The sequence below is a fragment of the Cariama cristata genome, unplaced genomic scaffold, assembly GCF_000690535.1.
Source record: "Cariama cristata isolate BGI_N322 unplaced genomic scaffold, ASM69053v1 scaffold3779, whole genome shotgun sequence".
Taxonomy (NCBI): Eukaryota; Metazoa; Chordata; class Aves; order Cariamiformes; family Cariamidae; genus Cariama; species Cariama cristata.
Window position 1 is genome coordinate 1 of NW_009637272.1, and position 16,909 is coordinate 16,909.

Genomic DNA, 16,909 nt, shown 5'->3' on the forward strand with positions numbered 1-16,909 from the left:
TGAGGAGAGCTGGGTGCTGCCGGTCTTCCCCACGCAGGAGGCCAAGCGTGCTTTTAAATTCACGCCTGTGAATTTAGAGGTAGCGTCTCGCTGCCCTCAAGGACTTCGTAACTTTCAAACGGCTCCGCTGGCAACCGGCGCGGCCGAGGCTGCGGTCACAAGTGTCGGTGTTTATCGGGTGTGTTTTACAAGTCCTTGCTCATTGCTGCGTTCAAGTTCATATACACCTGTAATGTAAATATTGTAGTGTTATACCAAAGCAATGATTTTCAAAAGGAAAATTAAGACGGGCTTGCTAAACGTATGTATGCTTTTGAATCTGCTTAGCGTTATTTTCGATAGCTTCACGCAAGGGAAGAAGTGTAGAGCAGGTGGGCTTGGGGTGTCTTTTTTTTTGTTGTTTTTTAAACTGAATAGGTGAAGTATTTAACTTCTGGTGGAATTGTGCGCTCGAGGGGGGATTACTTGGAACAGACTGGCTTCCATCTCCTGGGCATGTAAACAGCTGCTCTTGCTTCCTGATGGGTTTTTTTATTTCTGAAGCAGTGAAGCACTCTTTCATCTCCTCAGTTTCTGAATCTCATCATCCTCTGTGAAGAGGACAGGTTTTAAAATATTTCTGTATCCTGGATTTCAAAATATTTTTTTACAATACATTTTAAAATATTTTGGGAAAATACTACTTCCTATATTCTTTTGTGTTTGCCCTAAGACTTTTCCTAGGAAATTATATTGATTTCAGGAAAATGAGTACGGGTTTTGGGAGAGGGAAGAACTGCAGGAAAGGCTTTGGAAGGTTGTGGACATCTGGGTCATCCATGTTCCCTCAGTGTCCTGCCGACACAGAATTAGGCTCTCTTCTCTTCTGTGCAGCCTGTCCCATCCTCTACTGGAGCGTGTCCAACGAAGAGCAACAAAGCTCGTGAAGGGCCTGGAGAACAAGTCTTATGAGGAGCGGCTGAGGGAGCTGGGGTTGTTCAGCCTGGAGAAAAGGAGGCTGAGGGGAGACCTTATCTCCCTTTACAACTACCTGAAAGGAGGTTGTAGCGCAGTGGGGGTCAGTCTCTTCTCCCCAGTAACTAGTGATAGGACAAGAGGAAACGGTCTCAAGTTGTGCCAGAGGAGGTTCAGGGTGAATATTAGGAAGAGCTTCTTCACTGTAAGAGTCGTTAAGCATTGGAACGGGCTCCCCAGGGAGGTGGTGGACTCTCCATCCCTGGAGGTGTTCAAAAAATGTTTAGATGTGGCACTTCGAGACATGGTTCAGTGGGTTTAGTGGGCATGGTGGCATCAGGTATACGGTTGGACTTGATGATCTTTGAGGTCTCTTCCAACCATAATGATTCTATGATCCTCCCCCCCCAAAAGCAGCTTCCCAATACGATCAGCCAGCTCCAGCTTAAAACACCTTCAGAATTTTAAACAAAATCTTCCTGGGGCGTGGAGTGGGGGAGAGAGTGCTAGCTCTCAGCAAAGTCTGTCATTAGAGCTTGATTTTGTATTTGATGATTGTACTTGGTACGTCTTCGCACTTGCACAATATCCACTGGGTGTCCAGGGTGCAGGTTGTGCTGCTGTGCAGCCAGATTATCAAGCTTGGATATTTTATCTTCGGTTGAGATGCTGGGATGCATCATTTGCTGAAGAATGAACAACGATTGTTGTCTTCCTACATTCAGCTGGTTGGGGTCTTTTTGTTAACAAAGAACATGGAAGCTAAATGCCATGAATTACATCTCAGTGGTGCAGACTGTCATCCCTTTAGCTTTCAGTTAGGCTCCCTGAGCCATACTGAACTTTTTGTCCAAACTGCAATTTAAATTGGCTTGGTCTCCGTTTCTTCAGCACTGCAAGAGTACTCTTAACTTCCATGTTCAGAAAGGTGAACGGCTCTGGGACTGCTGCAGTACGATGGAGTGCTGCATTGGCATCGTCTCGTAAGGGAGGAGGAGCAGAGAGAAAAATGTGTTAGACCACAGAGTTCATAGACCAAAAGATGCTGAATATAACAGATTATTTTGTCTGAAAGAGATCAAATGTCATATCCCTAAACTATGGAATCGTATTTCATAGCTCAGAGAGGTCATTTTATATTTATTTTTAAATATGAAGATGAGAAACACTGAATATTAAGGAAGGATGTCAGAGATGGTCCACCTCAAAAATATTTTTGAGAGTAATAAAGTGGTGGCATTCTTTAAACTGGACAAGCTACATTTGGCATATTTCATATTAATGAAATCAGGCTAGGTTTTAAAATACTCAGCAGTCATTAAACCATGCATTAATTTTCCTTACTGCAGTGAACAATAACTGTTATTACTTGATTGGGTTTTTTCCAGGTAGCAATTCATCTTGACAGGTTGCTAGCTGTTTGGTTCCTGTTCTGCTCTACTTTTTTTTCATACAATAGGTCGTAATATAAATCTTGTGTGCTACTTCCATTTCTTCTTATGATTTCCATCTTTCCCCTTACCATGTTCTCTTTCTCCTCCACTGTGTTCTCTTTCTTTCAGTGTTTGATGCTATGCTGCCACACATCTATTTTTGTATCGTTACATACATGCAAATTCAAAACACAGCAGTACATCAGCTAATCAAGTAGCAACCTACTAGTAACAGGCGATTTAAAAAAAAAAAAAAGAGCATTTAATTGCCATTCAAGAGTAGCTGTATTCCTCCTAGGGGGTTCAATGCATGTTTGCAAAGCAAATTTATAGTGATGACCTTCTGTTTGGAGCCAGCTGCTTCTGCTGGCTCTTACTAGGAGACCACCTCTGGCTTGTCATGTTGGAAACTCAAGGCAATCTGCTCGTGCTGGAAGGCTGCTCCTGCTTCTTTTGGACAGCATTTGTTGTTCCTCTTCCAGTGTCAGGCCTCTGCAGAGGGGAGGATCTCTCTGACCACAGCAGTAACTTCATAGCTGCTTATTTCAGTCTGGTGATAGGAAGTGCCTGGTGGTTTTTCTGTTGCCGTTAAGAAAATTCTTTAGGGCTATTTTTTTTCTTTTTACCTTGTCAGAAAAGTTTGCAGTTAGTTTTTAGGTGATTGCAAAAGTAGCAATTTTTGTGTTCTTATTAGAACTTCGTGTTAAAAAAAAAAAACCAAAACAAACCCACACTTACAGTTTTCTGGTTATCTTGATATCTCTTTAAATTGCTGCTTATGTGCCAGCATATAATAGTTTACCTAAAGAAACTGTTAATAATCTTGGCTTTCTTCAGATATCTCAATCAATGCTACCAGTTTTGGAAGATGCACAGGTTGTTTTAGGGATTATTGGTTTCTTTAGCTTGCTTTTTATACATAGACAGGTGAGAAGTCTAAAATTACTGACATGTAAGGAGGGACTTTCTCTGTATCTCTCCCTTAACGCTTCCTTTAACTGTCACTTTCCCCACCTCTTTTGTGGCTTAGGTTGCAAAGGGCTTGGAAGATAAAAATAGCTTCAAATACAAGATTAAAATCTCAGGAGAGAGCGTCAGGAGCGCCATAACATTTAGCACCTGGAGCATCACTTAAAATCCTCTGAAATCAGTTTGCATGGTCACTGCTGTTTCCTCAGTGTATGCATGGGCTATATTGACAGACCAACTGAACTTTCATCCATTTCAGATAATTTTTTGTTACAGGCTTTGTCTGTCAAGAAGCATATTTTGACGGCAGATATTCCTGAAGGTCCAAATCTGTGCAACCATTGCAGTAGGATGTATACGTAATGTCACTTTTTCTGATTGATTTTAGTATTGCAGGAGGGAAAATTTCACAAGACAATTGCATTAATACTGTTAAGTATTTGCTTGGCCTTGCACAAAGCATCTGACTTCTGTTGCCTAATTAGTCATCTGATATCCTCCCCTCCCTCCTTGTTTTGAAACTTCTTCATTTTGAAAATTAAATGGCCTCTTGTGTTTGACCTTTTGTTCCTATGCAAAAGCTGTAACTGCACCACACTGAAATCTAGGAAACACATAGCTGCGGGTCCTATACCTTCATCTCGTGGGTAGGAAAACCAAAATTCGTCTCATGCTTTCTCCCAGCTGCTGGAAACAACACAAAAAGAAAACACGTGATGACACGCAGAAAGCAATCCCACTTTAAAATTCCCATTTCCAGTTGTAACAAATTATGCCAGTGTTTAAAGTCCATGGCATTGTGTAAGACATTGTGTTTTCTAGATTAATGCATTAAAAACAGTTAATGTGATTATCCCAAAGAGAACATGGACATTAGTTAGCTTGTTTGTCCCAGATACACGTAGCTGCTAGAGATCTTGTCTTGGTTTTTACTGGAACCAGAATGCATTATAAGGGCATGCGAGTAAAGTAATCGAATTAGTACAGCCAAATATATTTTGGAAATCAAGGGTGGGGGGCGGGGGGAAGTGCTGGAAGAATCCTTACCTATTTTTGTTTCTGTGCTGTCTGCCAAACACTTGTACTTTGGGAGCCTTTGTGTGGACTTCCGGCATAGGATGTGTACCTTTCCTTTTTCGTAGTGGGGACGGGCTGTGCTCTTAGGAGCTCGCTGATCTGCTCAGGTGGCTTGGGGACCACATCTGGTCTGCTCTCAACTGGCTTGAAGCACAAGCACGGCTAGTAGGGATTTGTGTGTATTTCACTGGGTAAAACATGCAGTTATAACTGTGGCATATCTATGCATATGTTTATGTATGTTTATGCATGCTTTATGGAATTGTTGTAATTAACGTGCATTCACTTTGAGAAAGCCTAAATGTATTTCTCAAACTTTGTTTGTAACTAGCCATGCTTATAGGAATGAAGGTAACTAATTTTTAGTTATATTCCTGAAATGCGCTTCGTATAGTATTTAGCACCAGTTCAGCAGCACTTTTCCACACTAAATAAAAAGTCATGTGGTATAGCTCATTCCTCTGGCTGAGTAATTTGCCCAAAGTTCAGCATGTTTTCTCTGCCCCAGCTACACACTGAAGCTTAACACAAAGCGTAATTACGAATGACGCTATAAAATGAGATTATGAATTGAACGAACAGAAAAACTGGTCCATACTGAGATTTGAGGTTTCTGAACTTGTCTAAAGAATATGCTTTTAAGGTACTCTTCATTGAATCACACTGAGTAAAAATGGGTTTCTGTATTTATCATAAACTTGTGCTTGCCTTGGGCTATGTTAGGCAAGTTGTCTGAAGGTCTGTCAGACAGCATGGGGAACGTGCTGTTTGTCCCCTACCTCTCATATTCTCCTCCGCACCCTTTCCAAAGTCCCAAGACTTTCTCTTCCTTGATTATCAAATCATCATGAATTGAATTAGCTGACTAGTCCTAAAGGTTTAATTCAACACCAAGTCTGCTAGAATAATAAAGTGTTTTAACAAAGAAGCTAAATAGTAATGTTTCGCTGTCTTTACAGTATGGAGAGGAGTGCAGGAGTAAAACATACCCTCCTTCAGGACCAACGTAAGTAATCTGATTCAACTTGTCTAACAAATTACAGAAAAGTAGTGATTTACAAGTCTGAACAGGATATTTTTTGTAACTTGCTCCTGTTGCAGATCTAGAAAATGCTAGTTACAGGTGGAAAGCACCTATTTTGTCAAATGTTTTTTCAAAGCCTCCTTTAAATTTTAACTCTGCTACTTATCTTTCAGGTTCAAAGGGAATGTACCCACATATGTCATAAATCTTGATTTACCTCCCAGCAAAAGATGGGATAACTTGATGCATGACAAAAAGGCAGAGGTATGAAATGCAGAGCTTGCTTTGAAGCTTAACAGGTATAAAACTAGCGCATGACCTTTTCTTTTGAAAAAAGGTTTGGAAAGGAATACCTGTGCTAAAATTCTCTGAAAGGGATAATATTTCTAGTTGACTTTTTAAATATGATTCTAGGCTAAAGTAATTGCTCGAGTAAAACTTTTTTCTGTTCAACACTTGAGCTAGCAGCATCAAGTGTAAGGGCACTGATGTTTGGGATGTAAAGGAATAAAAAACGGTGCGGCATAAAGGAGGCTTTCATTTATCATAGCCCTTTAGTCGTGAAGTAATATAGAATGAAGCGGGAGGGGTACACCAAAGGGACAGCCTCAGTAAACTGAAGTGAAACTGAGCCAGCATCCCTTCTCCTCCGCACATCCCTGCTTCTCTCAAAACACTGCATGAGATGATGAAATGGCGAGGGGGAAATGAAGAATTTCCTGCCATTATCAGGGATGCCGGCAGAAGCACTGGTGTTTACATGGCAGAAATAATTTTAAAAATACTCGAGCTTATTTCAAACTGCTTAGAACAGCTGTTCGTCTGAAGGTTGCTGAAAATTCAATTCAATAATGCTTAATTTCTCCAAAAAGGCCAGGGATTTTTTTTTTTGACCTTTCAACTCTGAAAGCCAGACAAACTCTTACACTGTAATATTTATCTTAAAAGTCTCATTTAAGCCAGTGGGTGTTGGAAGCTTCAGGTTGCACCTTAAATTCTGAAAGGTTTTATCTCTCATGCACTTTGGAGTTGGATCACATAGTGGGACTCTATTTGTGGCCATTCACATGTCTCAAATGGAAAGCATGTACTTTTAGAAGAAATTTATTGAGTCTTTTTGGCTTTAAGAACATCAGTGCTTAAGGAAAAAGTATTTAATTAACATTTTTAAAAATAGAAGAGTACAGAGTATTAAAACATGATCAAAGGAGCAGAAGACAAGGATGGCTTTTACCTGTAATTCATTTTCTCTGGTAGAGGGACATGTCAGAGCTAATCTAGAAAGTTATTTGAATAAAACTTGAAGAGTGACTCTTTAATGGGGAGTTGGGGGTGTTTTTCTCAACAAGAACACCACATTCAGCACTTTCTTTAAATACGTATTTTTTCAACAAAATGTTTCTTTGGAAAGTATGTGAAGGAGTTCTGTTAGTATTCCAGCAATTCTTATGCTCAAGATCTTCTATTCCATAAAAGCCCTTGTTCTTTTTAGCTGAAGACTGTGGTCCAGAATATTAAAGATATAGCAAATACCTTCTTCCCCAGCGGCAAAGTTGTTGACATAGTGGATAACAAAATAGTAAGTATTTTCAGCTTAATTATTTTATTACTGTATGCTCTGACTACCAGGATTAGAATGTTACTAAATTTGGCAATTAAGAACTTTACAAGTAATAATTCTTCCACTTCCAGAACAAAAATGCTGTTTTGAAGAGTTACTCTGAAATTTTACCTTCTTGGTGAAATTTTGCTTTCTTTCCTACTCTGAATTACTCCGAAACCATCAAACCTAAAATGCATGTGTCTCTTCCTCCTCTAATTTTTTTCCAAAATCTTTTCAAGTTTGGATTAGTCATGCTAGACATACGTGCTACTGACTCAGTCACTGTAGCAAAACACTTCACTGAAATTCCCTTTGCCATGTTCAACTTCTTTTAAACAGTAGAATAAAATCAGGTTTTGAAAACCTTAATAAAAGTCTGATTACAGGGGCAAATTTCACCAGCCTCATCTGGAAAAATAATTTCGTTCTGATGAAAATGGGCTTTGGCATAGAATCAGGACAGGGGAAAACAGGGTAGGGCTAGAGACAGCATAAGGTCAAATCTGTCCCCATCTTTCTTTACAGCACCCTTAGGTCGTGCTGGCCACACTTCCTTTGTACCCCCCTATGTGCCTGAGAGGGTTGACATAAAGGTAGCATATACGGGAGGTCATACCAGTGTGTGAAAGTTAGGGCTTCCCTTAAACACTGACGTCAAGCTCAGTTCCAGTTGAACTCTTAAGATATGAGAGTCCTACGTCACTCTGTTCTGTCTCTTGCTGCTAACGATAATTAAGGTATTGTGCTAATCTCCATTGCTCACATGTCAATATTTTGGTAAGTAAGAGTTTTTACTTTCCCAAAGTATGTACTTTCTTTCAAGTACTCTACAAACAACCTCAAGTTCTACAGGCCGAGGAGGAATTAAATACTCAATTTAATAGTTGGGAGAAGGATGTACCTATTGGGGAGAGGTTTGTTTTAAGCAACAAAATAGTGTGAATTTACACAAATAACGCACAAAACTTTCCCTTTCAGGCTCGTCTGACCGCCACACTTCCTTATCCTTTCAATGAAGAACTCCAAGGGATTGCAAATTCATCTGGGATTCCTTTGGGTAATAGTTTCCAACACTTTATTAAAGTAGTGGAAAAGTAGGCATCCAGACTCATTTAAAATTAGTATGTGTACCAATCTGCAGTATAGTTGTAGTCATCTGTGACTTTTTAACAAATTCTTGATTAAGTAGATAAAGCGATAAATTGCATCTCACACTAAATGAAAGCAGTATTTTAGAGGAGAATGGCAATAAATCACATAAACCTTTCATCAGGCTGGGACTTCTCTGTAGGGCTGTAGCTTCTCAGTCTGGAGTTTTGGGAACTGGAGCAAGTTTCAGCTCCTGTGCCCCCAAATTTGGGGAAATCCTTGATTCTCACTGGTTTCCCATTCAGCTGTGTGTCTGCTGTTGCCATACCAAAAGGCAAGGCTCGGTTTCATGCTGTGCTTTCTGTCCCTTGGGATCCTTGCCATATCCTCCTGCCTTCCTTCCGCACCTCCTGCAAAAGAATGCAATCCCAGGTGAGAAGTAGACACTGAATGCTTCCAGAATTGAGACAGAGAAGGTCCATAGACTGTCTTCTGCTGCTTCCCTCCTACAGGAGCAGTACACCTGGTGCTAGTCAGCAGCTTTTATATGGGAGTAGTGGCATAGAGAGCAGCTTGCTTCTTTAAAGTGAATTTTATAGCTTGTTTTGAAGTTTCCCGAGGAGGAAGTAGCAATGACTGTCAGCTTTCTGTATGGTAAGGCAGAAGGCCAAGGGATTCTGATCCTTCTGTTTGCCTTTCAGGGAGCTCTTGATTTTGCTGAACCAGTCATTTCAAAGATCAACTGAGATTTAAACAGAAATTCTTAAGAGAAATACTGTAGAACACTGAAGTTTGCAGTATGCTTTTTTCTAACCATTTTTTTTCTGTTTATGGCAAAAGTTTCAAACTATTGAACTTTGTTTCTTTTTGTTCTAGGGGAAATTGTTATTTTTAACATCTTTTATGAAATTTTTACTGTATGTACATCAATAGTGGCGGAAGATAAAACAGGTAATGCAACCCAGAATAGCGTTAACAGTTTTCTCTTATGTAGGAGAGAGTCCACCTCAGTTATACAAACATAGTCCTTCTCAACTGCAGGCAAGAAGGTCTAATAAACGAGAGACCAAAAGCAATGATAACAAAAAAGTGTTCCTTGAGAAGGGCATAAGAGATCACAGGTGTCTTATGTTAAAAAAAAAAAGGAAAAAAAAAAACTTTCAAAGATAGTTTGATCTTGTTGGGGTTTTTTTTGTGGTTGGATTTGTTGGGTTTTTTTTAATAGGTGGCAATTTTTTTTCTAGGGGAAGTAAACACCAGCCAGACACCTGATACTTTCTCAGTGCCATGAGAGGTTCTAGTGCAATCCCTTTTGCGTCTGGCTTCTAGCTATCGCATATGTATGGTCCTAGAGAAAACGGCTAGTCTGTTTTAAGAGAGGAGACTCTCTTTCTCTCACTCAGTTCTGCAGCCCTTGTCTGCACCTCTTCCAGCTTAGGAAATTTCTGAGGGGTTCTCAGAGGGTTTACAAACATCTCACTTTTCGAGGAAGCTCAAGGTATTACCATTGCATTATGATAATGTGGAAAGCATCCGAGGCCAAGATGGACAGAAATTTACACGATTGCTTGATTTCAGTTTTGGCAAAACAATTCTCTGACCCAAAAACCCCACCATTTTTCTGTGCTTGTGAAATGGGTAACTAGACAATGGTATTTTCCCTGCTTACTCGTTTCCTGGTTTTCTAAGCTGAAATTTATGTCTCTTTCTTTAGACAATTTTATTTATTTTTTTATTTGTTGTTATGTAGGGAAGCTGTACCATGCCAGAAACTTGGATTTTGGACTCTTTCTTGGGTAAGAACTTAAACTTGTGCCTTTTATTTTTTATTTTTGTTTTAAACCCAAAGAAAAAGCTAGCTGAACTTGAAAATCCTGCATGCATTCCTTCAGTCTAAATGATGAATTAGATGTTGTTAAGACTCTGACAAGTAATTCTGCATTGCATGCTGTGAAAAAAGGCTAAAATGAACAAAAGGATTGTTCTGCTGATCTATGTCAAACTACTCCGAGCCTGTTGGGAATGAGTCTGTGAAACAGATGTATTCAGTGTTACTTAAGTGTTTTCTCAGCTCCAGTTAAAAGTGCCTCAAAGCAAAGAACGGTCCATGTAACCTTATCTCTGAGGTGCAGTATATCTTGGTCTTTATGCAATGGGATGGAAGCATCAATTTTAGTTTAGGCAGGAAATGTGTTTTGGATTGGGGCTTGGTTTTATGTTTTGGGTTTTTTTTTCCCAAATTATCCCCCTAATTACTGTATTGTGCTCTAGTGGCACTTCCCGTCATTCATCATTTCTACTCAGAAGCCAGTGATTTGTATTTCACTGATCTAGCATTATCATTCATTTGGATACAAACTCTGTAGTTTGTTGCCCACCACTGGATTCTCTTTTAGTTCTCATTTCATATCTCGCCATCAGGTGGTTCAGTGTTTGCTTTTATTATCCCCATATGTTTTGTAACGTCACTCATCCAGATGACTCTTAATGCCCAGATGGAATTTAAATGTTCATTTCATTAAAATTCTTACCTGCCTATCAAAAACTCAAACGTTGTCAACTGTGACTCCACTTGTCCCTTGGTTTGGCTCGTGTTGAACTTCCCCCACTTGTCAGAAATACTGGGAACACGCTCCCTGAAAATTCAGGCAACTTTCAAAGCTGTTCCCAGAACTTCAATTGTTTCCAGAGAATTTAATGGTTTGCTAAGTGTTCTTTAGCACCTTCTTGCCTACAAACCGTTCTGGCTTATATTACCAACTGGAATTGGGTCTTCCCTTCCTGTAGAACAAATCCAGTAGTATGTGGTTTGTTTTCTCCCTCTGAAAAGTAAGAATTTGAGGGCACCGGCTCATTCTGCTGCAGAACAAAGTACCCATGCTTTCAGGACAGAGAAGGTTTGGTGTCACGGGAAGTACCCGTAGCAGCCTCCCTTTGCCAGCAGGAAAGTTACATGTGTTCACAATGAACCAGCTGTAACGGGGCTGCTGTTTAATACCAAGTAGTGTATACACTCTAGCAAAACTCAGTGCTTTTCACTGACTGCATCTGCGTTTAGACATCCCAGTTGTCCCTTGCTGGTGCTGCTCAGGTAACTACTGAGCAGTGGTGGTGGCTGACATGAGTAAGGATCAGAGGACAGGCGTCACACACAGGAAATCTGGGTGATGTGAAGGGAAGTGTTAAAAGCTACTGAGGTTTCAACTTCAATTCAAACTGTAGTTTCAAATGCTGTACTGTCTTTTGCAGATGGGATGTTAAAAATAATTCCTGGACTTTAACTCGGGAACTGAAGCCTCTAGTAGTAAACTTGGACTTCCAGAGAAACAACAAAACAGTATTCAAGTCTACAAATTTTGCAGGATACATAGGCATGGTGTCTGGAGTCAAACCTGTAAGTATGGGAAGGAGGGCTTGTCAACTTGTTAATAACACTTCGGACTTTCCTTTAAGACGTCGACTTTTCTGCTTTCATTCTCTGCCTTGGGATGTTTTTTAATAAATGATCTCTTAATTGTTTTGGTACGCAATATAGCTATTTGAAGAAAGGTAAAAGAAAATAATGCTGCACTCTTCGTTGTAAAAGGAGATTGCCTAAATGAAATAGTTCTGTTTGGACAATTTTTAAAAACAATGGTGAATTCTGAGTACGAACAGGAGTGAATACAAAGCGCTCAAGTGGTTGGAGTTTCTTGCTAGCAAATAGATACTGCCGGGATCCCAGAGGTGAAATGGCCTACTTGGGCTATTTTAATTCTTTCTCCAATCGTTCTTGGAAAAGGAGTCCTACATTGCAAGATTTTTTGTTTTATTTTGTTTTTCAATAGGTACCTGAAATCTGGGGTTTATCTGCATCTTAAAAACCAGCAGTACAGAACTATAGGAGGGTCTCCAGCTTACCACAGCTCCTCCTTTTCTACATGCTCTGCCTTTATCATCTATTATAGGTGGCCCCCATAGCAGAGCATTTCTGGCATAAATCCCTGCACTGTATTCATTTATTTTTGTCTTCTGGTCAAATAAATTAGGAAGAGTCTGTTCTGAAAATGATCCAGTGTAGCTGAATTCCACTTTCCTCTGAAAGAAACACTAGTTGGAGAAGACTGGGATTTGAGTTTGAATTGCATGTTGCAAGTAGCACGGATTGAGTTGTGTACAGCTGCATGCCCACGTCAACAGCAATAACACATCAAGGTGTACTTAGCAGTGGGACTTAAAAACCTGCCTTCAAACTAGAACAGTATTCAGAGGTCTGAGAAGAAGGTTACGTACAGCAGGGGAAGGGAAAATCAGTGACAATTCAGTGATGCAACAAGGGCCAAGAGAAAAATGGCCACAGGCTTGACTTACTTAGCATAAAACTGTGATTTGCTGGATTGCTCTGCCAGCTCAGAAGACTATTAATTCTCAGTTCTACTTACTCAGCCAGTGATAAATTAGGGTCTTCTCCCCATGGGCTTGATCTTGCAAGCCCATTATTCAAAGAGGAAGAGTCTAATGAACAAGAAGCTCAATTGGCATGTAAATTGCAACGCTGCCTCTTGTTTATTACTGGTGTTAATGGGCTGGCGACGGATGAACGTTGATTTGTTTAATCCTTTTCAGGACTTGTTCACTCTGACAATGAATGAGCGTTTCAGTCTTGATGGTGGTTATGTTGGTGAGTAACGTTCATTTCTGTCACTATTTCTGTACAAGTTTTCCAGCCCCTGGGTGTACCAGTTACCTCAATAAACAGGCACACAAATGATGAAAAGGTTCCAGATGCGTACGATAAAACACAGTTCATTCTAAAGGCTGTGAAAGTTAGAATAGCATGAGTGAACCTTCTGAAAACAAAGTATTGTAACCAGTGATATTTTGCAGGAATCTTCGAATGGTTTCTTGGTAGAAGAGATGGTATGTGGATGGGCTTTCTTACAAGAACAGTATTAGAGAATGCTACCAGGTATTCCCCCCCTCACCCCCAAATATTCTAAAGAAAGCTTTAATCTGCTTTGCTTTCAACTGGCATGCATGCTGTAGATGTATGCTTAGTACGCAATGGTACAGATACCTTCACAGAAGCCTTAACATTAAACAGTTCTGCTTTTGCTGGTACTCTGGCTGGTGGGCTGGCATCACACATGATCCCTTCAAACTCCTCAAATTGTTTTCTCAGATTTATTTTTTTTTCTTCTAATGGACCTATCGGTATCTGAATGCATAACGGCATTCTGCATCAAAACACATCCAACAGGTAGTAGTACATTATAGGAAGTAAACAGAAACAAAGTTCTCATGCAGTAAATGAATGAGGTGAAATATGACGCAGCATATCATCATTTTATTCCTGTTTTAAATGTAGAAAAAGTGCAGAGAGCACCTCTCAACAACCATACTTGGAGTACAAAGTGAGTGGAGGAGCTTTGCTTCAATGTGTTCCTTCATTGTGATACAATCTCCTCCTCTGTACGTGCAAGGGGAAGAAAGGTGTAACTACCCAAACTATTCCTGGGTCTGTGAAACTCGTTCTTCAGTACTTGAACCATGTATAGCATTTAGTAGTCCAATATTACTTTGTTATCTGCAGTTACCAGGATGCACAAGACAAACTGGCAAAAACAAGGCTGCTGGCTCCGGCTTACTTTATACTGGGTGGAAAAAATTCTGGAGAAGGATGTGTGATAACTCGTTCCAGGACAGCTACTCTGGATATCTGGGAGTGAGTATGCTTGACCTGACACCTCACTCAGCCTTCCAGAAGAGGACAGGTTCCAGCAATAATTGTGTCCTGTGTTTCTTGTGACTTCTGTTGTGCAAGAACTCACTTCTTTAGCGTCACTGAAAATTACCAGAGCAAGCCTAAAAAAAAATCCAGCTGTATGTAGTATATACTATATATGTACTTACTGTATGCTTAGAGAAGCAAAACACAAACATACACCTCTTTTCCAGCCTTGATATCAAGAAAGGTACGTGGTACGTGTTGGAAACAAACTACGATCGCTGGAAGCCTCCGCTAATCTTGGATAATCGGAGAACACCTGCAATGAAATGCCTGAACCAGACAACGCAAGAGGTAAACATCCTCTGAGTACCTCATCTTCCTGTTTTGAAACTCCCCAGTTACAGTACTGATCTGACATAGCCAGGAGCATTCAGGGCATTTGCAAGCACAGCTGTAACGACAGAAGTGGCTGACGGTTTTGTGACAATTTGCCTGTGCTTCTGGGTAATAAAGTACCAGCTGGGTCTTCACACAAATGGTTTTCTGGTTTTAGGCTTTCTCTTCATCTAGGTGGGTTTCCCACAGGCGTTTTCTGCAGCCGCATATACAAGGGGATAACCCTGGAGATATACCTTGAGAGAGATTTTCAGTGTTTTCTGGGCTGTTTTATCACCAGTGAAATTCAAACACACGCTGTCAGGCAGCAAACGCTGACACTCAAGTGTCCCATCCTGTACTGAGATCTGGTCTGCTCAAGTTTTTGCAACCCATGTTCTTCTGATCGCAAGATGTATGAGTATCATGTACTCTTAAAGCTTTATCTTGGATAATAATAATAACTGAGCAGTAAAAAAAGTTACAGTTCTCAGCATTTACAGTAACAGGTTAATGGCCCTTAACATCAATGTATTATTTTGTTTCAGAACATCTCTTTACCAGCAATTTATGATGTTCTCTCCACAAAGCCTGTCCTCAATAAGGTAATGCTTCTATTTTTGCAGAAAGTTTTAGAGTTGGGGAGTAGGGGACAGACCAGTAACTACTGTACATCTAAGAAGGAGGTCATGGTGGTACATTCAGGGGGGGTTAGGTCAAAACATGCACGTAAAAACAAAACAAATTCCGCATTACTTTGTAAAAGCAAAATGTAATTGCTGGAATAGCTGTTTTCCAAAGGCCCTACAACTTTAAAACTCCGAGTAGCCTGAGCCCGTTCCTCATAGCTGGCTGTGCTTTGAGGCAGCATTTGCACTACAGACATCCTGAGGACCCTTGTAACCTGAATTAACCTGTGATACATGCCTTTGTAAGTAGCGTGAAACAAGTTGATATACCTCATGGTTTAGGCTACTACAGGCACATTCTTCTTGCAACAGAAGATGTTTTAGTCTGAACTTGAAGTTTTGGTGTTTAGAAAAAGAAAAAAAAAATACTAAAGACTAAAGGGGTGAGAAGAGTTTTGGAATGATAAAGTTTAGTTACTGCATTAAGTGGAGGCAGCGTTCTTGGCTGAGGACACAAGCTATTCATACTTTTATGTTGTTGACTAAATAAGATAAATGCTCATTCTAGTTGAACTGTTCAGCTAGTATCAGAGACAGTTTTTCACTAACTGGTCTAATGAGGCTTTATCTCTTTTCTTTTTCCTTCTTCTTCCTCCCACCTGCCTATTAGCTGACGGTGTGCACAACACTGATGGAGGTGTATAATGGTCATACAGAGACTTACCTGCGGGAATGCCCAGATCCCTGTAGTCCTTGGTAGTCCTGTCCCTTTCCTATGTTGGAAGCTGCTTGTCTGAATTGGAGGTCCTCCAAGAAAACAATACTTCCGGAAAAAGATTCCTCAGTCTAACTCCTTTCTTCAGAAATCTAATGGCTATGTAGAAATGTCAATGAGCTTTTAACAGCGGAGGACCCTGTCTCACAGTGGACTTTCTTGCTTTCTGATCAGCAGTCCTGCTGACGAGAAATGTGTACTACTGAATGTCTGGTTTGATTTCAGCGATTTCTGCCAAATGAGTTCAGCGGTTAGCTCTAGATCTCTTCAGTCTTGACACTATTCTTGGTTTGGTTTGTTGTTGGTGTGTTATTTTTTGTTGTTTGGTTGGGTTTGTTTAGATTAAAATACTTCTAAGCACACATGAGTTAAAACGGCACCTACTAAGCATGAGAAAGAATTGGGTGTAAGGCGGCCATCTGGGACAGCACAGTTCTACTCTTCTTTCCTGAGCACTTCAGATGAATTGCTAGTGGGCTACTCCAGGACGAGGGTATGTCTAAGATGCTCTGTTATAAAATAACCTACCAAGTGTCACATCTAGTCGCAGAAACAAGGTCATGGGGAAATATCTAAAATGAGATCGGAGCTAAAAAAAAAAAAAGTCTTTTCACTGATTTATAAATATTTTGCTGAAGCTCTTTCTTGGCATGTTAACAAATTGTTTTTAACACAGATTTTTCTGTTGTCTCAAAAAATAAATACTAATACAATAAATATTGTTAACAACTACTTTCTTTGACCAAAGTACACATGCAGTGATTTCATACCACAGTGGAAGTCAGTATGCACGTTACATATCACATGGCAGAAAGGGCATTAATTTTCAAATGGACTGATTTTAACTGGGTCTGAAAAACTGATTTTTCTTAAACTGACAGTTAACACTGTTGCCGTAATGGGAAGCAGCGAGCCACTGATAGTGGTTGGGTTGTTTGGGGGGATTTTGGTTGGCTGGTTGGGTTTTGGAAAGTGGGTGAGGGAAGCCAAGTCAGACCACACCATTGCCCGGAATTCAAATGAAGAAAGTAAAGGTCCTTGAGAAATAGAAGTACAGGCTCCCTCACATCCTTGGAAGCGGCTAACATAGAAGGCAGTAGTTTTATCTACGTCATGGCTGTATTGCTGGGACTGATTTCCAGTGCCAACTCTTGTGTTTTATAACACGCAAAGAGAAGACACTGGAGAGTAAGCTTCGGGGCTGGCATATATGGCAATTCACTTGTAATCTTTTCTTAACAACTCTAGGAAAGAGGTGCTATTCCTACTCT

The 16,909-nt window shown here is 40.2% G+C and overlaps 1 protein-coding gene across 1 annotated transcript; it reads left to right on the forward strand.

The window, feature by feature from the left end:
• Window positions 1-5,392: 5,392 nt before the first annotated feature.
• Window positions 5,393-15,903, forward strand: ASAH1 (N-acylsphingosine amidohydrolase (acid ceramidase) 1; the record flags this gene model as incomplete). Its single annotated transcript, XM_009708236.1, has 13 exons — window positions 5,393-5,439; window positions 5,631-5,721; window positions 6,950-7,036; window positions 8,039-8,117; window positions 9,026-9,100; window positions 9,900-9,945; window positions 11,399-11,543; window positions 12,755-12,809; window positions 13,016-13,097; window positions 13,722-13,853; window positions 14,087-14,210; window positions 14,783-14,839; window positions 15,534-15,903. Coding segments are annotated over 13 exons (1,110 nt in total), but the record flags the coding sequence as incomplete, so codon positions are not given.
• Window positions 15,904-16,909: the final 1,006 nt, after the last annotated feature.